The sequence below is a fragment of the Trichoderma atroviride genome, chromosome 1 (genome assembly GCF_020647795.1).
Source record: "Trichoderma atroviride chromosome 1, complete sequence".
NCBI classification, from domain to species: Eukaryota; Fungi; Ascomycota; class Sordariomycetes; order Hypocreales; family Hypocreaceae; genus Trichoderma; species Trichoderma atroviride.
In genome coordinates this window covers 2,038,198-2,058,727 of record NC_089400.1, presented here as the reverse complement: position 1 = coordinate 2,058,727, position 20,530 = coordinate 2,038,198, and the positions used below count along the sequence as shown (strand labels likewise).

General features: G+C 51.8%; 9 protein-coding genes across 9 annotated transcripts; 7 read left to right on the top strand and 2 right to left on the bottom strand.

Annotated features, from left to right (window-relative positions):
- Window positions 1-772: 772 nt before the first annotated feature.
- TrAtP1_000775 (uncharacterized protein) lies at window positions 773-3,016 on the top strand. The gene is made up of 3 exons (XM_014090770.2): window positions 773-1,531; window positions 1,776-2,292; window positions 2,358-3,016. Coding segments are annotated over exons 1-3 (846 nt in total). The 5' UTR covers window positions 773-1,529; the 3' UTR covers window positions 2,685-3,016.
- Window positions 3,017-3,226: 210 nt separating this feature from the next.
- Window positions 3,227-5,304, top strand: TrAtP1_000774 (uncharacterized protein). Its single transcript, XM_014090769.2, has 5 exons — window positions 3,227-4,079; window positions 4,261-4,380; window positions 4,487-4,830; window positions 4,891-4,974; window positions 5,047-5,304. The coding sequence occupies exons 1-5, from the start codon at window positions 3,528-3,530 to the stop codon at window positions 5,186-5,188; spliced, it is 1,242 nt and encodes a 413-aa protein (XP_013946244.2). The 5' UTR covers window positions 3,227-3,527; the 3' UTR covers window positions 5,189-5,304.
- Window positions 5,305-5,337: 33 nt separating this feature from the next.
- Window positions 5,338-6,007, bottom strand: TrAtP1_000773 (mitochondrial 54S ribosomal protein mL53). The gene is made up of 2 exons (XM_014090602.2): window positions 5,618-6,007; window positions 5,338-5,553 (listed from the first exon to the last, which is right to left on the bottom strand). The coding sequence occupies exons 1-2, from the start codon at window positions 5,796-5,798 to the stop codon at window positions 5,441-5,443; spliced, it is 294 nt and encodes a 97-aa protein (XP_013946077.1). The 5' UTR covers window positions 5,799-6,007; the 3' UTR covers window positions 5,338-5,440.
- A 29-nt stretch (window positions 6,008-6,036) lies between these two features.
- Window positions 6,037-7,389, top strand: TrAtP1_000772 (uncharacterized protein). The gene is made up of 2 exons (XM_014090768.3): window positions 6,037-6,383; window positions 6,455-7,389. The coding sequence occupies exons 1-2, from the start codon at window positions 6,088-6,090 to the stop codon at window positions 7,362-7,364; spliced, it is 1,206 nt and encodes a 401-aa protein (XP_013946243.1). The 5' UTR covers window positions 6,037-6,087; the 3' UTR covers window positions 7,365-7,389.
- On the bottom strand, window positions 7,390-8,734 carry TrAtP1_000771 (uncharacterized protein). The gene is made up of 3 exons (XM_014090767.2): window positions 8,455-8,734; window positions 7,710-8,223; window positions 7,390-7,637 (listed from the first exon to the last, which is right to left on the bottom strand). Exons 1-2 carry the CDS (start codon window positions 8,604-8,606, stop codon window positions 7,740-7,742), a joined length of 636 nt encoding a protein of 211 aa, XP_013946242.2. The 5' UTR covers window positions 8,607-8,734; the 3' UTR covers window positions 7,390-7,637; window positions 7,710-7,739.
- A 3,123-nt stretch (window positions 8,735-11,857) lies between these two features.
- On the top strand, window positions 11,858-12,961 carry TrAtP1_000770 (uncharacterized protein). Its single transcript, XM_014090766.2, has 2 exons — window positions 11,858-12,167; window positions 12,324-12,961. The coding sequence occupies exons 1-2, from the start codon at window positions 11,997-11,999 to the stop codon at window positions 12,738-12,740; spliced, it is 588 nt and encodes a 195-aa protein (XP_013946241.1). The 5' UTR covers window positions 11,858-11,996; the 3' UTR covers window positions 12,741-12,961.
- Window positions 12,962-14,677: 1,716 nt separating this feature from the next.
- On the top strand, window positions 14,678-15,612 carry TrAtP1_000769 (uncharacterized protein; the record flags this gene model as incomplete). Its single annotated transcript, XM_014090764.2, has 3 exons — window positions 14,678-14,782; window positions 14,878-15,175; window positions 15,260-15,612. 3 exons carry the CDS (start codon window positions 14,678-14,680, stop codon window positions 15,610-15,612), a joined length of 756 nt encoding a protein of 251 aa, XP_013946239.2.
- A 424-nt stretch (window positions 15,613-16,036) lies between these two features.
- On the top strand, window positions 16,037-16,606 carry TrAtP1_000768 (uncharacterized protein; the record flags this gene model as incomplete). Its single annotated transcript, XM_066110715.1, has 2 exons — window positions 16,037-16,045; window positions 16,112-16,606. 2 exons carry the CDS (start codon window positions 16,037-16,039, stop codon window positions 16,604-16,606), a joined length of 504 nt encoding a protein of 167 aa, XP_065966788.1.
- A 1,163-nt stretch (window positions 16,607-17,769) lies between these two features.
- On the top strand, window positions 17,770-20,120 carry TrAtP1_000767 (uncharacterized protein). The gene is made up of 2 exons (XM_014090763.2): window positions 17,770-18,735; window positions 18,815-20,120. The coding sequence occupies exons 1-2, from the start codon at window positions 18,060-18,062 to the stop codon at window positions 19,867-19,869; spliced, it is 1,731 nt and encodes a 576-aa protein (XP_013946238.2). The 5' UTR covers window positions 17,770-18,059; the 3' UTR covers window positions 19,870-20,120.
- The last annotated feature ends 410 nt before the right edge of the window (window positions 20,121-20,530 follow it).

The window sequence follows — 20,530 nt, the reverse complement described above, 5'->3', positions numbered from 1 at the left end:
AGCCCATCTAGTCTATTTACATCTCACCCCAGTCTCGCCTGCTCAACTCAACAAAGATGTGCTTCTCAGTGGAACCAAAGGCCAAATACTACTACCAGGAGGAAATCATTCCTGCACGGCCACACCGTGAGTCGTACCGCGACTCGTACCGCGACTCATACCGTGACTCCGGCGTCGACTACTACCACCATCACCACCGCCATTCTGCTTCCCATCAGTCGCACTCGCCGCGAACAAGCCGCACGGCCGTTGAGCGATACAGCAGCAGCCCCCGGGTCAGCACATACAGCCCGCGCATCAGCTCCAGCAGCACCAGGCGCAGCGTCATCCCGGCGAGAGTTGTGTACAAGGAGACGACGCAGAGCCGCTACGTGTAAATACTCAACCATGCTGGCGACCTATGAAAGAAGAAGAAAATTAGAGGGGGAAAGATAAGACGGATCGCGCAGAATTGGAATCGGTGTTATCAAGGTTCAGCGTTTTTGGGCTGAGGATGGGATATGGTATGATACGAGGTCTTGGAAACAAAGGTCGGGTAGCGGGCGGTTAATGACGGGAACGAGGCAAGCCACGGCTTCATGAGACTCTGATTATGCGACGACGGCGTTGGAAACATCAATCTACTCTTTATCTGTTTGTTTTTTATCTGGTTTTTTTTTTTTTATAAAGCGTACATGTATATTTGCTTTGTCTAGATGATCTAGATCGCCCTTTCAGGTGCCAGCCTTTCAATGATCCGACTGCAAATCACTTCCGCTTCTGAGCACATGCAGCGAACCAGTAGCCACAATATTGAACGAAATGATGTCGACATCGTCATGACCCATCCCATGAAGAGCGCCTCATCAGCGATTGCATTTACTTTATCCAAAGAGCATTTCACATCTCCCCCAGTCAAAGCTGCTGTCTGCACTTACACAATGCCTGCTTCTTGTCTCGCAATATGGGAATACCAGGATGACATCATAGGCTCAGCCCATCTCCAAAGTTGGGATATCGCAGCCCGTATCAGACCCTCTATCTTCACTGCTTTCAATTCAAGTGCGCGATTTGTTGCACTACCTAGCTTTATTTGTGCCTTTCAAGACGCATTTAGCAGCAAGAGACAATGTGCCTTCACATTGGCAACATCACCTCAAGCTGGCAATGATCTCGTGGATTGTAGCAAGCAATGTTTTGCGACACAATGTTCACATCTTCAATCATCCTTTCGCCGGCCATGCTCTAAAATAAAATAGAGGGGCATATTTCTTTGATTCAGTGCTCGTTCTGCTTTGTTTGCAATTCATTTGTTTCCTGAGGCCTTGAAGCAGCACTTACTTGCTTCTTTGTTTCATTTTTTCGGTTCGAGCTGGCTTCCTCAGACATGACAGAAGATGCAACTCAAAATGCTGGGCTTGCTCGCATTTAAATAAAGTAATTCAAGTTTTCTGAGCTAGAAGGGGCCTTGGATCCAGTGCTCCTGCGAATTATACTAGAACGCCGCCTTCCAAGTTAAGATTGAGGATTTACCTAAGAAAATAAACACCATGTAAGTGATTTCCATGTCTTTCTCTTCTTCCCATATTTCCATCCACACAGTACTCTTCTTTTTGGGCCGATTATTCTTTTCTATTCTCATCATATCATTTCATCATGTCCCAAACTTCTTTTTTATCGCCCGTCGCGCCGTCCCAACATGCCTTTCAAGCATCTTTCGATGATACCGCCCCAGACCAGCCATGGAATCGGGGGCTCAGTATCCAAGAGGCATGGTCTAACTCTGCTCCAATTAGGGATAATTGCGCATCGCCTCATTCTATTACGGGACATCCGCCGCCAAAGACCCGGAGCTCTGTCTCGCTCTCTAAGCTATTGGATTACATTCAACCCGAGCTCTCGCGAAAGCAATACCGCATTATCAAGAATGACAAAGGCCTCATCGAAGCATACAAGTCCGCGGGTATAGACCGTGTGGAAATTGGCAGGCAAATCTGCGAGTGGGGCAAGAATTCGGGAGATGAGGCCATCGTCGACATATCCAGCAAGGTCGGCCTTCTTCTTCAAGAGATGGGCAAATTGTCAGAGCCTTACGCCACTGCACTAGAAGATGCGCGTGGCCATCTCAAGATCATCCGCAACATTGAGAAGATTGTTCAACCGATCCGCAACAGAAAGATGAGGGTGTTGGATAAAATCCAGAAAATCAGAACAAAGACCCCTTCTCAAAACATCAAACTGGCCGCGCTGGAGCAGGAGCTTGTTAGGGTAGAGGCCGAGAGTCTGGTTGCTGAGGCGCAGTTGACAAATCTTGTAAGTGCCTCTGCTTTCTGCTGATTGGCAGACCGGGCACAGTTTACTGATCCTACATTTCACAGACTCGCCAAAATTTCAGGGAAGCGTTCCAGATCGAGCTGGCTGCTGCTATTGAGCGCGCCGAGAAAGAAGTCATCTTGGCCAAGCACGGCTTTCGCCTCCTCGAGCTCCTTGACGCTAACATAGTCGCGCCGGGAGAGCCTTATGTGCCCTACGAGCATGGAGTTCAAGCTCACCAAGTGCTGAGTGACGCCGAAGCTAATCTCAAGGAGTATCAGCCGGATGACAGGTACAGAGCTCCAGGAGGAAGCGGGATACTAGTAGAAGAGACTGCGGACGAAGTCGACCAGCAAGTTAATATCAACGGCTGGGGAGTGGCGCAAAGCTGAATCAGCTGTTGGAACTTTGGTATGGCTTTGACATGGAAAGGGGGTTTTCAGGTGTCCTTTTTGTTGGCGTCTACGCAAGGAGTCTGGCAGGAGGATTGGGCAACCAGCTCGGGCTTATCTATATGGATTGGGTGGATTATTTTTTGTTTCTTGGGCGCTGTAGGACACATATCTATTTTATCCAACTGATTTTAGCAAGTTGGGTACTTTTTTTTACCTGTAGTCATGAACAATAGAGCTTCGTTTAGAGAAATGTGTCTCAGCAGATTACACGAATGGATCCAGCATATCTCTCAAGAAGACAATGAAGTATTACATATTCAAGCATGAAAAGATATATTACTAGAATAGGTATATGTATGTAATGATATCTCATATCTTCTCTTGAGGGATCGAAGGGTTGGAATTGGGGGTGTTGTTCCAATGATAATTACCCTGTACGGGTAGAGATGGCGAGGATGTTTGAGCATTGCTGGTGTCCATGTACAATTACGTATCAATTTGCGTGCTATGGTACTTGCCGGAACCATTTCCCTAACAGCCCCGCATTAAAACAGCCGTAGTAAAGCTCGAGCCTCCTGGGCTTTACCGCCTCGCATGCACATACAGTACAGATTTCCTTTGCCGCCCCGTATCTCCGGCAGCCGTGGTGCACTCCGGCACTGAAAAGCCTGCTACGAACCTCGGTCATAGGCCCAAATCAACCGAACTCGCCCCCCGTGAGGTTGATATTCTAGAGAATCCGGAAAGGACCAAAATAAACGCATCTTACCCATTGGCCCCCATCCCCTTATCCTGCTGCCCGTTAAAGAGAGCCTCGATCCGATCTCCAGACCTTTGCCCATGTTGGCTCGCCGTGCACTGCAGCTCAGGTGGCAGAGTCTGCGTGGCCAAGTCTCCCTGCCCAATCACAGCGGCGCATGCTGGACGACGCCTCGCCTGTACAGTTCCATTTCCGCTGCCTCTGACGCTGCCCGGACACAGGGCTCTGGTAGGCCTGTAGACGGTGTTACTACAGGCGCCGACAGTGCTGTCCCTCTCCCTACAGCTATCCCTCTCCCTATCGCTGCCAAGATGGGTCTGCGTGCCCCGCCCCCTCCATCGGGTCAAAACTCCTCCGCCTCCTCGCAAGCTTCCCAACCCTTCCAGCGAACCGCCCAAATTGCTCGCCATCTGAACAGCAATTCGGATTCATCACCAGCACAAGCCGCCACGATGTCTGGATACACCGTCCGCAAGGTTGCCGCCCAGAACACTCTGGAGCACCGCGTCTACATCGAGAAGGATGGCGTCCCCGTGTCCCCCTTCCACGATATTCCTCTGTTTGCCAACCAGGAGCAGACCATCCTGAACATGGTTGTCGAGATTCCTCGATGGACCAACGGCAAGCTTGAGGTGAGTTCGCAATTGTGGCAATTGATTGGATCTGGATTGAATTCGCTGCCGTCCTTGTCTTTCATCCAAGACATGAGCGCATCTGAATCCGACCTTGATCATCTCCCCCCTTTTGCTGCCCCTCGTTTTTTAGGCACCGCTCTTTTCAGCATACTGACGTTTGTGGCCTCTTCTCTCGTAGATCTCCAAGGAGGAGCTCCTCAACCCCATCAAGCAGGACATCAAGAAGGGCAAGCTTCGCTTTGTCCGCAACTGCTTCCCCCACAAGGGCTACCTGTGGAACTACGGTGCCTTCCCCCAGGTATGCGATGCCACCTTTTCTTTATACCCAACTTCAGCTCTCTGACCAAAGGGGCCAATTTCTCTTTTGATACAAGAATAACAACTAACAATGCGGTGCGCTCTAGACCTGGGAGGACCCCAACACCGTTCACCCCGAGACCAAGGCCAAGGGTGACAACGACCCTCTCGATGTCTGCGAGATCGGCGAGCTTGTTGGCTACCCCGGCCAGATCAAGCAGGTCAAGGTCCTCGGTGTCATGGCCCTTCTCGACGAGGAGGAGACTGACTGGAAGGTCATTGTCATTGACGTGAACGACCCCCTGGCCCCCAAACTCAACGACGTCGAGGACGTTGAGCGCCACCTGCCTGGCCTTCTCCGTGCCACCAACGAGTGGTTCCGTATCTACAAGATCCCTGATGGCAAGCCCGAGAACCAGTTCGCCTTCACTGGCGAGTGCAAGAACAAGGCGTATGTGTCTTTTCTACCCGTGGAGAGTTTTCAAAGAGCTTTTAGCTAACAGAACAACAGCTACGCCATGGACGTCATCCGCGAGTGTGCTGAGGCCTGGGAGCGCCTCATTACCGGCAAGACCCAGCCTGGCAGCGTTTCCACGTAAGTCCAAGTCCCAATTGCCCATATGACAGCAAATAGTTCGGCCTGACTAACTCTTTCTTTCTGCTCTAGCACCAACACGACTGTTGAGCACTCTCCTAGCCGCGTTCCCGCTCAATCTCTGCCTCCTCTGCCTCCTCACGAGGAGCTCCCCCCCGCGAAGATCGACGCTTCCATTGACAAGTGGTTCTTCATCAGCGGTGCTTCTGCTTAGTAGGCATAATTTAACGATGAGCACTTTTTGCTGGCGTCACATGTATCAGATGTTTAGTGTTTGATAGTGTATACCCTGCGGGCGTAAAATCCAAGCCCTGCAGTAAAAAGTACTGGAAAAGAAAAAAAAAGTTTCATGACAACGTATATCGTACAATATCTAGTGATGTCCACATTGGCCTTATTCAAGCCGTATCCCTGCCCCGCGTAACGCCGTCAATGCATAAAGTATAGACAAATTTTTGTAGTATTTTTACTCGGACAAATCTGCGGCCTTTTGTAGTTGGCGCGAGTGACGGTCGACCTCCTCGACTAAACCCTTGATGTTGATTTTTGAGCAGTTGAAGTCCATTTCCTTGCCATCCTCTGCGCAAAACGAATTAGCACCTTTCTCAATCATCACACCTTCCTTCCTTCAGTGTAGGCGTACTGAATTTGACTCTTAATGAGCTGCTCTCTGCAGAATCTCTCGGCAGCAGAGCCGTGTTGACGACCGTTCCGTTGGCACGAACGTTTGGCGGGAGGAAAGTCAGGAACAGGCGAGCGGGCTTAGCGCATGTCGAGAAGGGGTTGAATTTGGCCGTGACCTCGGTCATGAACTTGGTAATCATCTTGTCGGTTGGAGCGGGAGGTCACTGAGGCGTGAGGCGAGAATTAAACCTTTTGTCGCAGCTGGTACGGCTTTGTCGATAGTGGGATGGTGTCGAAATTTGGTAGAGACTCGATAGAAGCATATCGCTATACAAGGTACCTTGCTGTCCACGCTGAGCCAATGATGACATGTTAGCTTTGAAAGTTGTCTAGCTATCAGAGTTTCGAGATGCTTGTTTTATTTTATTTTTTTTTTTTAAATACGAACCAAATTTTTTGCTGCGACTTTTTTTTTTTCAAACGGCAAAGATGTCTCTAGAGGGACTTCAGGAACGGCTGGCTGCCTTGCAAGAGACCACGGCGCAGCTAAGAGAACTGATTGATCGACTGGCCAATGTGGAATTTCAACCGGGATCCGTGCCTTTGAATATCGAAGAAGAAGGGAGCGTGAGCGGAGAACTCAGCGCAGAAGCCGGCTTGATATTGAAGACTGGACTGGAAGACCAGCAGTTGTTGTGTGAAGAGGCAAAATATCTGCGGCGAAGCGGGCATGAGAAGGAGAGGCTCGAGGATGGGATTGAGAGGGTAGGACAGGAATTGGCTAGGTAAGGAGGACACTGAATATGGGTCTGATATCCCGAGCTTGGGCACATGCTAAATAACTACTCTCGTCTAGCCATCGATCATCACTTCGAAAAGCACGTCTATCAGCGAAGAAGAGCTTGGAGCGAGCACAGAGGCTGGAAAGACAGCTCATGGTACAGTCCTTGTCCGAGCCCATTTCAGAGACAAACACCTCCGCCGACGGCGGCAGCGCGGAACAATCGCAAGTTATATCTCGACCTCTACGACCCAGCTACAATCAGAACCGCCAGCTGCAATCCAGTCTTTCGGAAGAAGACCGACAGACGGTGGGCGCAAGCAGCAACGTCACGAATGCGCTGCGACGGACGCACGCCCTCATTGCGTCGGAGCTGACAAAGAGCGAGTTTGCGCGGCAGACGCTGACGGAGTCTTCGGCGGCGTTGAAGAAGCTGGATGAGTCGTATACTTCGCTGGATGGCATGCTGGCCAGTTCGAGGGATCTGCTGGGCACGCTGCTTAAATCTCAGAAGAGCGATACGTGGTATTTGCAGACGGCGCTGTACATGCTGATGGTGACGGGTGCGTGGCTTGTGTTTAGGAGGATCCTGTATGGGCCGTTGTGGTGGCTTCTGTGGTTGCCGCTGCGGGTTGTCTTTGGGGTTGGGTCAACGGCTGGAAGAGCGGTGATGCAGAGCGGTAGTCGGGAGCCTGGGCAGTCTGGAAAGGCTGGGGTGGTGATTGATGGGGAGATTCGGGTGGATGGAATTCCGGATGAGAGCTTGCCTACTGCAAAGGTGGGACGGGAACCAAAGGTAGCGGAGGAGGAGAGGGATGATGATGGGGAGTCTATGGTTGAGAGAGTTGGAAAGATTGTGGATGCGGTAAATGAGGCTGATGAGTTGGGGGCGATACCTGGAGACGTTGAAGATGTTGATGATTTGCGAGGAGGGGAATCTGCAGAGGTGGTTGTGGAAGATATACGACCGAGAGACGAGCTATAAGAATAAAAATATGCACAACGCGAGAATTATATATAAAGACTTAATATTCATGACTTTATCCCAACTTGTTAAAAGATGGGATGGGTCCTACACCCTTTTTAACTCCAATCTAAATCCAATTCTCAAGTTGATGTTTCTCCGTTTCTCTATTTGTTTTCTTTCTTTAACCCTACATCGTCTTAGGACCTCTGGGGAGCAATCTGGGCAACGTTGCTGATCCAAGGCAGGCCAAGCTGGTGCATCTCAACGGCCAGCTGGAAGAGATAGTCCAGACTATAAATCGAAACCTCTGTCAGCATATAACAGAAAAGGAGAGAAAAAGGGGGAAAAAAAAGAGCAACTCACCTCTCGCACTGCGTCTTCGCCTTGTGCACATTATCCCCCCCACACGTACACGCCATGCCTCCTCACCAGCACAGCATACGTATCCGGATAGGCCTCCATCGCCGCCTCCAGATACTCGGTCAAGTCCTCCTCGTGCGGCGTGTTCTCAATGACCGGAATCCTCAGCGTGTCATGGTACCCCAGGTTGCCCACCTTGCCGAAGCCTTTCCCAAAGCCCTTGATCTGCTCAATGTTGTTAATCTCAAAGACGCGGCTGTTGCCCTTTGCCTCGAGCAGCAGCGTGACGAGCACGGCCCAGTGGGAGTGCGTGTGGATGCAGCAGCCGGCGCCGCGGCGGGTGAAGGCGGCGAGGAAGAGGGGCGTGCACTGCGAGGGCTTGTAGGTGGGAGGGGAGCGGAGATAGGTGCGTTGCTGCCTGTGGGCGGGATCCTGGTCTTTGAGGGAGAGGACGTAGATGTCGGTTGGTTTCATGAGTTCTTTTTGGACGCCCGAGGGGGCGAGGTAGACGAGGTTGCTGGAGCTGCGTCAGTTGGGGGTTGTTACAAGTTGTGAGATGGGTATATATGAGTGGGTGTGTTGTGAGTGAGACGATGTTGTATTGTCATCTGAGTCTTATACCTCGATCCTCTCACTTGAGATGGCACAAGAGATGAAGCTCATCAACGTCATCTTTTCAAGCTTCATCACCGAGTAATATATTTGGGCAAACCGGAATAAGCTTGATCAAGGGCAAGGGGGCATTTACTCGTCTCTAATCGAACATCCTCCCCCCGTGCCAGTAACCCATCCCAACGTCCAAAACTTGGCGCACAGCGAAGGGATGAGGTTGGCAGGGTGCTCAGGGTCCGTCGAGGTGATGAGCTGGTCCGGGTTCTCAACAGCAGCAGCCTCGGCCATTGTGAAAGGACTTGTATATGGAAACAAAAATTAATAAATTAAATGCAGGCCGTAGCAATTAAATTGCCTCTTTCTCTCTCGACAAGTTATTTCAACCAATATAGGAGCTGTTCGTTGCGTGTTAGAGCAGCTCTTTTTGCCCCTCTCAATTTAGTGCACCTATTTTTTTTTTTCTTTCCCTTGCCCGCCCCCTCCATACGCGGAAAATGACGAAACTTGGCTACGATAGGTAGGAGCAGCACCAAAAAAACGTGGGCTGCTTGCTGGGAGGTCGCGCAAGGACCACCTCATCATTTAAAAATAAAAAAAAGTGATTTGATCTCGATTACTTCAAGTAAGATAAGATTTGATCCGGGGATCTCTATACTATGGGGCAGAAACACGAAGCAATTGACGTCTTTTTCACACTGAGAACAATAGGTAGGTAGGCCGAGATTGCCATGGTGAAAAGCGCATCGGAATCTCGATTTGTAGGTACTTTCGCATGTACCGCAGTGTGTCGTCTTTTGCTTAAGAAAACGCCGCTTGCAGTTGTTAGTGTGCTTATAGCTCGGTACCTGATTTCCTGCACTTGGATGCTTTCTCTCCTTGCTTCGTGGTTGGTCGAAAACGACGCCCTAGTTACTAAGCGTTTGCCCTCGCTGACAGCTGTTTCAGCACCTCATTTCAATCTTGTAAACCAGCTCGTCTCATTGGCTCGAGGGGGCAAAGGGCGAATCACAGGATGGGATCGTCAACGCGTTTGTCCGCGTTTGCTGTTGCTAGGCCGCACTTTATAATATGGACTCTGCGAGAAGCGAGGAGGCAAAAGGGGGACTCATAAAAGTATCTTTTTTTCCCCCTCACAACTCTTGTGATACAATTGTCTCAGACACTTGTATGTAGGGTCAAGCCGGTCCTGAGATTATAACATCAAACATCAATCCAAGAACCCGCATTACACGTACCGCTGCAGGACTTGCAGTAGCAGCTGCCTAGTGCTGCAGCTCCAAGGGGTATTATGGCATTCATCTTGACCATCGTACTGTATCTGCCTACTCACGCATCAAGGATCACGGCTGAAAGTATCAAGACAAGACCTAGCAGCTGGTGACTGTCACCGAACCGCAATGAGCCGAGCGCCCCATTTCCCAAGCTGAGAGAAAGTACTGCCGCTCGGGACTCCATCGTCACCAAGCTCCATCTCCAGGTCACAAGGCCTGGGGCGGCCGAGTCCAAGGTTTTGGCGCCCAAAGATTTTGTGGAAATTGCGGTCCTATCCTCAGGACAGAGGCGGATGTCGCTGGCTCTGCCCGTGCATACGACTTTCAGCTGCGCAAGGAGCAGATGTTCCTCTGTCCAGGGGCCGCGGTCAGCTTGGCCAGCCGCGAAGTGGTTAGATCCCCCCTCGGAATCTTGCCCCCGTCTGGCACGGCCATGCACCGATCGCCAATGGAGCCCTCGTATAAGAAGGAGCCAAAGCCTTTTTTTCGCATCTAAAGGCACAGTACGAAGACCAGAATCGGAACTGGGCCGGGCTTGTATCCCAAGCCAAGGGGAGCGCCGCAACCCCTGGTGGCTCGGAAGTCACAGGCTAGAGCGCCTAGTCTCACGGGCTAAGGGCCGTAGTATCAGGCAAATTGAGTGGCGAGCTGGCAACTGCTTGCTTTGCTATCGAGATTTGGCTTTCGGCAGCCCTTCTTTTTGGCTTTGCGCCAACTGTAAGCCTCCCCCTTTCGTATCTATTGGGGCGTTGACGCTGGCGGATATTCGTGACGCGTTTAGAGGTCTGAAAGCAATTTATATCTCAAAGATATCGGAGAGTGGCAATCAATGTTGATGTTATTACTCAACCATTGTAACCGTGTGACGGATTCCAGAGGACGATCAAATTCAAAATACGGCCTGAACCTTTGTCTTAGTCACTAGAATTCAACCACCAAGAAGGGCTTCGCTGGGATGGGCCGCCCTAGCGCCGCTTCATGCCCCTGCAGGCCTTAGGCGAATGGAGCAAATCAGCCAATAATGCTTGCCAGTACACACGGCTGTTGATGGCGATGTGGTAGGTATGCTGCTGGGCCCAGTATGGCCTGGAGCAGCGGGGAGACAAATCGGCGATGGGGAAACGGGGGAGAGGCCCATGAAGAAGCTTCATTTTCATGCTGGTGACATTCTCTTGACATGGATACGCGAAACAAGAAGAAGGAAAAAGAAGAAGCAAGGCAACATGCAACAAGAGGCCTTGCTCCGCATGAACAAGACAGATTGGAACCAGGGAGCCAGGGCCAGATACAAGTAGTAGTGCACTTGCAGGCCTTCAGAGGTGGTCCGTCCCACAAGCCGCACACAGCCTCTCTGGGACCCATGGCCTGGCCGAGATGCCGACAAGAGTCAATGACCGCATCGCACGCAAGCCGCGGCGAAATAGGCTGTGATTTGGCACAGAGCAGTCAATGGCTGGTGGGAAAGGCAGCGAAAGCAGAACGGCAGATGAGGGTTGGGCAGATTCATGCATCGAGCGCCCATCGCCACGGCTGGATACGAGCCAAAAAAACTCGTGTGTAGGCTGCAAGCTCGCCGCAACGTTGGATCTTCGGCTGTTTTACGAGGCAAAGCGCAGCGGAAGTGCCACAGCGAGCCGGGCCAAGCAGAATCTCAGGCGCCACGGCATCGACTGCCCAAAGTCGGGGGGGTTGCAGCGGGTTTGATTGCAGCTGCATCGCGGCGCCACGCAATTAAAGGCGCCGCCTTGGCTTTTTGCGCCGCTGCCACAAAGAAATCGGACGTCGACTCCATCTACGTATGCCATATGCCGCAATCGCAGTTGTGACGATTCTGCTGGATTCAATGGCTCCCATGGCTGGGCTTTTCGGGCCTCTTCCAATGTTTACTTTGGAGGCTCCAGACTACTAGTAACACAGGTACCTACAACGGCTCCCGTATCGTAGCATCGAGGGCAGCTTAGCAGCAATGCTTGGGCGGGGCCCCTTTAAAGACCAGCAGGTTTTTTGTCTCTCGCGCACCCCAATTTTTGCCAGCACAAGGGCCCGGTACAAGACCCGTACTGTGCGCCGAAAATAACAACGGCGAGGCTTGCCGCCAGTGCGTTCTTGGTCTCCCAGCTACGAAAGCTCGTTACGCGCCTTGGGGCGCCTTGGCTTTTGGGACTTTTCTCGGCCGCGTTCTTGAGGGTGCTCGTACTATTAAAGGGAGATTCCCTGCTCCTCGGCGTAGAAACTTTCCTTTGCTCCTCTTCTATCTCTTCTTCTTTTCCTCCTCATCATCTCGATCGTCCTTCGTTTTCGGTTCATCGCTCACATTCGTTCGTGTGCTTCATACTCCAACGACCTCTCAGAGTCAGCCCATCTTTTTGTCAACACCCACAACAAAAAAACAAACACTTCCGTCACCATGCGTTTCTCCGTCCTTCTCTCCGGCCTCTTCGCCGTCGTGGCCGTTGCCGAGTCCACTGCCTCTGCCCCGCCTACCTCTGCCTCTCTGAGCCCTGCCCAGGCCTCCCAGGCGGCTTGCTTCAAGGCTTGCGCCGAGGGCGACGTCAACTGCCAGGCTCACTGCGTTGCTGTATGTTGATCCCACGTCTCATATTGCCACTTATTTCTCTCTGTTCTCGCGCCCTTGTCTTTGAAGGCATGGATGAGAAGAGCAGAGTGAATGAGTGGCCCATGGCTACTATTATCAATCCTGTATGATGAGATGACTTACACGTACATTCCACAGGTCCCCTCTCCCGACCGCGGCCAGGTCAACGCCACCACCCAGTGTGTCGCCGCCTGCCCCCAGGGCAAGGGCACCGCTGCTGACAACAAGGCCTATGGCGACTGCGTCCAGGGCTGCATCGGCAAGAACTACTTCATCTCCTCCAAGGGCACTCCTGAGGCTACCGGCGCCGCTGGTGGCAACAACGCCCAGAACTCCAACACTGACACCGCCGCTGCCCCTACCGGCACTGGCTCCTCTTCCACTGGCACCGAGACTGGCCCTGCTCCCACCGGCTCTGCCACCAAGTCTAGCAACGCCTCCAGCTCCAAGACTGGCTCTGCTGCCGCCCAGACTTCCACCCACAACGCTGCGCCCGCCATCATCGCCTCTGGCGGTGCCTTTGTTGGCGTCATTGCTGCCCTTCTGGCCATGTAATTTCTGAGATATCCCTGTTGTCTTTTGCTATCTTTTTAATTTCAGTCTTGGATAATGTCAAAGGGGGGTTTTAATTTTCATGGGTTTGAGGATTTAATGACGATCTTGTGTGTGTATTTAACCACAAAAACGTAATATGGATTGGTTGGATAGGGATAATAATACCAAAAGAGCCTGTTTGGACAGCTTAACAATTTGTCATCTCCTTTGCCCATCTGTGATGTTATGAAGCCTTCATACCTGACATGATAACGAGCTGCATTCAATCATTCATTTTATTCCCGATATCAAAGTTGACCGCCGTTGACACTCGGACCAGTGAGCGTATCGTGCCATCAATCATCTGATGTGGACCATGCGCAGATCGTATGTAGACATGCGATCTACCAAGTAGTACCACGGAGTGATAAAAGCCCAATTATTACTCATGTCTTGCAAGCCTACTAATCCGAAGCCGTAGTACACGCACTGCATAAACTAGTTGATAATTGCATGTGCGCAATTTGTCTTGCATACATCTACACGTGTTGTCTGATGTAATGTGCAACTTTTGGTAGACAAGGTTACCCGGATGGTTACAGAGTCATTGGCTACATCTTTGTACCAGCCACAAAGTCAATGAATTGCATTGAGAGTATTGATAAAAAAAAAGGTAATGTCATAATGATTTCTCTGGTTTCTGAAATGAAATTACAGTCGCTGACAAGATACGCCATTCCAGACGTTGAATAGCCCGTTCCCGACAATATTCTCGGCACATCTGCACGGGCTAGTGCCTTAGCGGTGCCCTCTCTGTACGATTCTCTGGTGCAAACTTCCTATTAATAGCCGCAAACTTAGCGGCTTGTCACATTAATGGGGCAGCTCTTGTGTGCATTAGAAATCGATCGATTTGCTAAAAGTTTTAGGCTCTCCATAGTGCTGGGGAGGAAAAAAAACAAGTTGCGTGCAGAGAAACAAAGAGGTTGAAGGAAGAGAAAAAAAGAAAAATAGTCACAGCAATATTGGACAGCATATCTCGTGCTGCATGCAATGATACAAAAAGAAGCGATCCTTGTGTCAGCACCGCGAGCACCTTAATCCGAGGTTACCTCGTTTGCTCAGCACGAATATTGGACATGTGGCATCTTCTGGCCCGTCTAGCCAGGCTCCTCCACCATTTCCCCTCCTCCGTCTCACGGGTAATACATTGATGCGACCAACTGGGTAATACGATCAATTGATTCGGCTTGGGTACAGAAACAGGGGGGCTTTTGCATTATGAATGGATTAAATGGTCTTTGTTTCTTCATGTGTTGTTGCATGTCATGGCTTTGGCTCGCGTGATGGTTTCAATTGGCGTTGGCTGTCTACATCTCCAAAGGAATTGATACCAGACTTCAAAAAAAAAAAAAAAGATTTGATTGTTTAGTACTTGCAGCATCAATCAGCAGGCCAGGCCCCACACGTGGGTTGCAGCGGCGCCAAAGGAGCTCATCCGGGACTTTATTCTCGTCGCTTCCAGCGCCGCTGATTGGCGAATTGCGCTGCTTCCGATGAGCTCGGGTACGTACATTTTGCGATTTAACCCAGCCTGGCAGCTGGACCCCCGCATCAAAGAACTAAACCTGGGCAGCTAAATTTTGGTGGTGGCCCTGGATAGCTTCTACGTGTCCTCAACAACCTTGGCCGGCCTTTTCCCCAGCCTTCTTCAAGTGTCGCCGCGCGCATCTGAACTCTTCTTTTTTTTCTTTCTTCTTTTTTTCCAACCAAACTCTTGAGAAATCATCTTTCTCTTCGAGCGCTGGGACTGCCCTGCTATAGGCATCACTTCCTTTTTCTTCTTCTCTCCCCCCCGCACTCTCTAAAGCATCCTCGTTTGCGCTCTGCGCCTTGGTATACTCTTTTTTTTTTTTTGCAGTGATTTCAGTCCTGTTGGCCAGGTTGTGCTTCCCGAAATGAAGTTCAACACCGTCGCCGCCGCCGCGGCTCTGTTCGCTGGCGTCGCGTATGCTGAGGAAGTGGAAGAGTCCAAGGCTGTGCCGGAACTCCCCACCTTTACTGTAAGCTGCCTTCTCTCTTCGTGGTGAATGCGGAAACGCAACATTGTGGTTCGTAGAGCCATGCTGCGAATTTATGCTAACATCATTCCTATTAGCCCACCACCATCAAGGCAGACTTCCTTGAGCAGTTCACCGATGACTGGGAGACACGGTGGAAGCCTTCCCACGCCAAGAAGGACACCTCCGCCTCCGACAAGGACAACGCGGAGGAGGAATGGGCCTACGTTGGCGAGTGGTCTGTCGAAGAGCCCTTCCAGTACAAGGGTATCGACGGCGACAAGGGCCTTGTCGTCAAGAACGCTGCCGCTCACCACGCCATCTCGGCCAAGTTCCCCAAGAAGATTGACAACAAGGGCAAGACCCTCGTTGTTCAGTACGAGGTGAAGTTCCAGAGTAAGTTGACACCTGGCAATGGATTCCAATATCTGCAAAATGAAGCCATGTAGACATGTGCTGACCTGTGCGTGCGCTTTCTAGACGGCTTGGACTGCGGCGGTGCTTACATGAAGCTCCTGCGGGACAACAAGGCTCTTCACCAGGATGAGTTCAGCAACACCACCCCGTACGTCATCATGTTCGGCCCCGACAAGTGTGGCCACAACAACCGGGTTCACTTTATTGTCAACCACAAGAACCCCAAGACGGGCGAGTACGAGGAGAAGCACCTCAACTCTGCTCCCTCGGTCAACATTGCCAAGACCACCGAGCTCTACACTCTCATTGTCCACCCCAACAACACCTTCTCCATCCAGCAGAACGGTGTTGAGACCAAGGCTGGCAGCCTCCTTGAGGACCTGACCCCAGCCATCAACCCCCCCCGCGGAGATTGACGACCCCAAGGACTCCAAGCCCGAGGACTGGGTTGACGAGGCCCGCATCGCTGACCCCGAGGCCGTGAAGCCCGAGGACTGGGATGAGGAGGCTCCTTTTGAGATTGTCGACGAGGAGGCTACTAAGCCCGAGGACTGGCTTGAGAACGAGCCCTCTGTCATTCCCGACCCCGAGGCTGAGAAGCCCGAGGACTGGGATGATGAGGAAGATGGCGACTGGATCGCTCCCACCGTCCCCAACCCCAAGTGTGACGACATCTCGGGATGTGGCCCTTGGACCAAGCCTCTGATCAAGAACCCTGACTACAAGGGCAAGTGGTCTGCTCCCTTCATTGACAACCCCGCTTACCTGGGTGTCTGGGCTCCTCGCAAGATCAAGAACCCTGACTACTACGAGGACAAGACCCCCTCCAACTTTGAGCCCATGGGCGCTGTAAGTTGATATCCTTGCCCTAATTCTACTGTAGAGAAGCCTGCGTGCTAATTGTGTGCTTTATAGATTGGCTTTGAGATCTGGACCATGACCAACAACATCCTCTTTGACAACATCTACATTGGCCACTCCGTTGAGGATGCCAAGAAGTTGGCCGACGAGACCTTCTTCGTCAAGCACCCCGTGGAGAAGGCTCTCGAGGAGGCTGACAAGCCCAAGGTTGACGACATCCCCAAGTCTCCTTCTGACCTCGTCTTCCTCGATGACCCCGTCACCTACATCAAGGAGAAGTTTGACCTGTTCGTCACCATTGCCCAGCGAGACCCCATTGAGGCCATCAAGTTTGTCCCTGAGATTGCTGGTGGTATCGGCGCTGTTTTCGTTTCTCTCATTGCCATCATCGTCGGCCTGGTCAGCCTTGGCGGCTCTTCTGCCCCCGCCCCCAAGAAGGCGGCTGCCACCGCCGGTGACAAGGCCAAGGACCTGTCCGAGGCTGCCGCTTCTGGTGCCGACAAGGCCAAGGGCGAGGTCACCAAGCGCACCACTCGCAGTCAATCGTAAAGAGGATGAAAACTGCTTTTCTTTTGTTGAGTGAATGGGATCAAATAGCGAGCGGGATGTGAGATGAACAAAAACAACATATCCAATATACCAATATCTGGGACAGAACCCACAATAAGATTTGGGAGCATAGGCGAAGGAACATGAATAGGTATTATAAAACAAACCTTGGTAAAAAAAAAAAATTTGGAATCTATTGTTATAATTTTGTTCCCTTTTTATTCGAGAATACTACCCAAGTATCTCCTGTCAGATAGGATCCCTTGTTTTTTTCTTCTTCAACGGAAGTATTATGGAGCACCTACGGAGAGATGCAGTAAGCGGCCGGACACTCGATATGATTGTGCAGATGGATGTTACCTCACAGGCAGGTAAGCACCGATTACAGCCTAGAGCACGGCTTGAAGAAGGGCACCAATGCATAAGACGAAGGAATTAGGCGCAAGCAACACGTGGGTGCTAGTGTTTGTCATGTTGGTATCAAGCTTGAATTGATTATTTGGCGATTGCTGAAACCTCATTGATATTGGCGTCTTTGTTCATGCGGAGTAGAGAAACAGGACCTGCTGCTAATGACAATAGGCTGTTGCTAGTAGATGCCCTACACCATTACCAGGCCACATACGGCAACCTAACTAACAACCCAACCGCCTCCAAAAAGGCATCTTGTGCCATATCCTCGGTTGACTTGACTCTCTACAGCCAAGGTAGTGCAGATTGAAACAACCTTACGGTGTCAGTAGCTTGGCCGGCGTCAATCGCAGAGCTTCCATCTCGTACTTTTCTCGGCAAAGGCCCCCCGTCATCGGAGCTTTTATAGCTGCAGCGTTGCCGAGCAGGATGACGATCCGTCGCAGTGAAAAAAGTACTTGGCCTAGGGCAATGCAGGTGAGCACACAGTAATACCGCAAGTGATCAAGACAACCCGGACCGCCGTCAGCACGGGGGCTTATGTAACAGGGGGATACTGCCCCGAATCAAAACGGTGCCAGTTGCTTTTTCGGCATGAAGCGGCATCGGCTTAACAGCATCTCTGATTCTGGTGGCCATCTCTAGGCGATTTGCTGGGAAATCCCACGCAGAGGATGCGGCGCCCTTCCCCACATGGGGCTTGCGGCTAGTAGGTATCGGGGCCCTGGATATTCCCCCCCCCATCTTAATTCGCCTCCCCTTCCCCACGTCCGGCCGTAGCCGTGTGTAATCGCTGGTTTACAAATGGGAAGGCGGGCGAGAATAAATACTACCTGGGGGGGACGACGATGCAGAGGGACGGTTTCTTTTTTCCTTTTCTGTGTGTGACTTGATTGGACTGAGACGCTTGAGAGAGAAGACGAAGAGATTCTAGTGGACAACAAGACAGGAAGCAAGACATCTGCCCCGCGTCCCTTCTTATCTCGTCACTGCTCCAACATCTACTCCTCAACCCTTTCTTCTTCAACCCCCAATTCCTAATATGCGTCGCTTCATCGCGAGCAGCGCCTCTGCCTCTGCCCGCAGGCCCCTGACCGCCGCCGCCTCTCCCCGCTCCGCCATTGCCCTCTCCAAGATGGCCTCCAACTCCAGAGCAGCCCAGGCCGCCACGGCTGCCCGGCGGATACACGCCACGGCCGCGCAGCTCAAGCCCATGGACGCCCTCGCCTCGACGGCCACCAGCTTCCCGACCACGCACGAGCCCATTGAGGAGATCCGCAACACGCCCTACTTCATCGACAACAAGTTCGTGCAGTCCTCGACGGACAAGTACTACGACCTGGCCGACCCGGCCACCAACAACCTCGTCACGCGCGTGCCGCAGATGACCGAGGCCGAGATGAAGGCCGTGGTCGAGTCTTCGCAAAAGGCCTTCCTCGCCTGGAAGGACACCACCGTGCTGTTCCGCCAGCAGATCCTGTTCCGCTACGTGCAGCTGATCAAGGACAACTGGGACAGACTGGCCGCCAGCATCACGCTCGAGCAGGGCAAGACCTTTGCCGACGCCAAGGGCGATGTGCTGCGTGGTCTGCAGGTTGCCGAGGCTGCCGTCGGCGGGCCGGAGCTGCTCAAGGGCGAGGTGCTGGAGGTTGCCAAGGACATGGAGACGAGGAGCTACCGTGAGCCATTGGGCGTCACTGCTTCCATCTGCCCCTTTAGTAAGTTGCCGTGATACATCTTCGCTTCTCACTGGGGCGATACCAGAGGTGTATATGTGACTAACAAACGACTCTCTAGACTTCCCTGCCATGATTCCTCTTTGGTCTATCCCCATTGCCACCGTCACTGGTAACACCATCATCATCAAGCCCTCGGAGCGTGATCCTGGTGCCGCCATGATCCTCGTTGAGCTGGCCGAGAAGGCTGGATTCCCTCCCGGAGTTGTCAGCGTCATCCACGGCGCTCACGACACCGTCAACTTCATCCTTGACGAGCCCTCCATCAAGGCCGTCAGCTTCGTCGGTGGCAACAAGGCTGGTGAGTACATCTACTCGCGAGCTTCCGCCAACGGCAAGCGTGTTCAGGCCAACCTGGGAGCCAAGAACCACGCTGCTGTGCTCCCCGACTGCAACAAGAACCAATTCCTCAACGCCGTTACTGGCGCCGCCTTTGGCGCTGCTGGTCAGCGCTGCATGGCCCTCAGCACGCTGGTCATGGTTGGCGAGACCAAGGAGTGGCTTCCAGAGTTGGCTGAGCGGGCAAAGGCCCTCAAGGTTGACGGTGGCTTCGAGGACGGTGCCGACTTGGGCCCTGTTATCTCTCCCCAGAGCAAGGAGCGCATCGAGAGCCTGATTGCCAGCGCCGAGAAGGAGGGTGCCAAGATCCTGCTCGATGGCCGTGGCTTCTCGCCTTCCAAGTACCCCAACGGCAACTTCATTGCCCCCACCATCATCACCGATGTCACCACCGACATGACTTGCTACAAGCAGGAGATCTTTGGCCCCGTGCTGGTGTGCCTGAACGTCGAGACCCTTGATGAAGCCATTGAGCTCATCAACAAGAATGAGTATGGCAACGGTGCTGCCATCTTCACCAGATCCGGTGCCACCGCCGAGACCTTCCGAAGGAAGGTTGAGCCCGGCCAGATTGGTATCAACGTGCCCATCCCCGTGCCCTTGCCTATGTTCTCCTTCACCGGTAACAAGAAGTCCATTGCTGGAGGCGGTGCCAACACATTCTACGGCCGACCCGGCATCAACTTCTACACACAGCAGAAGACTGTGACGGCTCTGTGGCAGAGCGCAGACGCCGTGGCCAACAAGGCTTCGGTGAACATGCCCACGCTGCAATAGAGGAGAGGTCAGTTTCGTATTTGTTATGACGGTATTTGGAGGGGTGAGCGTTGTCTGTATGTATGCGAATGAATTTTGCAGGACAGCATAAAGTCGTTCACTGTGATGGAGAAAAAGGGGGGGCAAAGGGGAGGGAAATGAGTGGTTGTCTTAGCACTTGCATGTACATTTTTTGAATGATAACGTAGTCACGACCAGATTCTGCTAGACGGCATGAAAATGTTTTTGTCGAGATGAAATAAATTTACGTTAAATAAAACTCAAAACATTATGCAATTTGGTGGTTATCTATCGAATGCTAACATGCATGTAAATGTGGCGTTGACTAATATGCTGTCTAGTCTCTCCATTCTTCAAGGTGCTCCTCACCTATGAATATGGGAGCTTGAGAAATCCATGCACATCTAAATAATTAAGAATCGAGAAAAAGAAATCATGTTTTTTTTTTCTTACATGGCAAATAAAACAATGTAATTTAAAAATAGACAGTCAAGCTGTAGAAGTGGTACCTCGACAGCATCCAGGCAGGTCACATGCAGCTTGCCTCAGCAACCGCTTACAACGTGCCGTAAACAAGCTGCATCCAACCTGCATTCAAACTCAACCAAAACATCGCCTCATCCCATCCCATCGTTTTCTTCAACTTATGTTTCAAATGCGT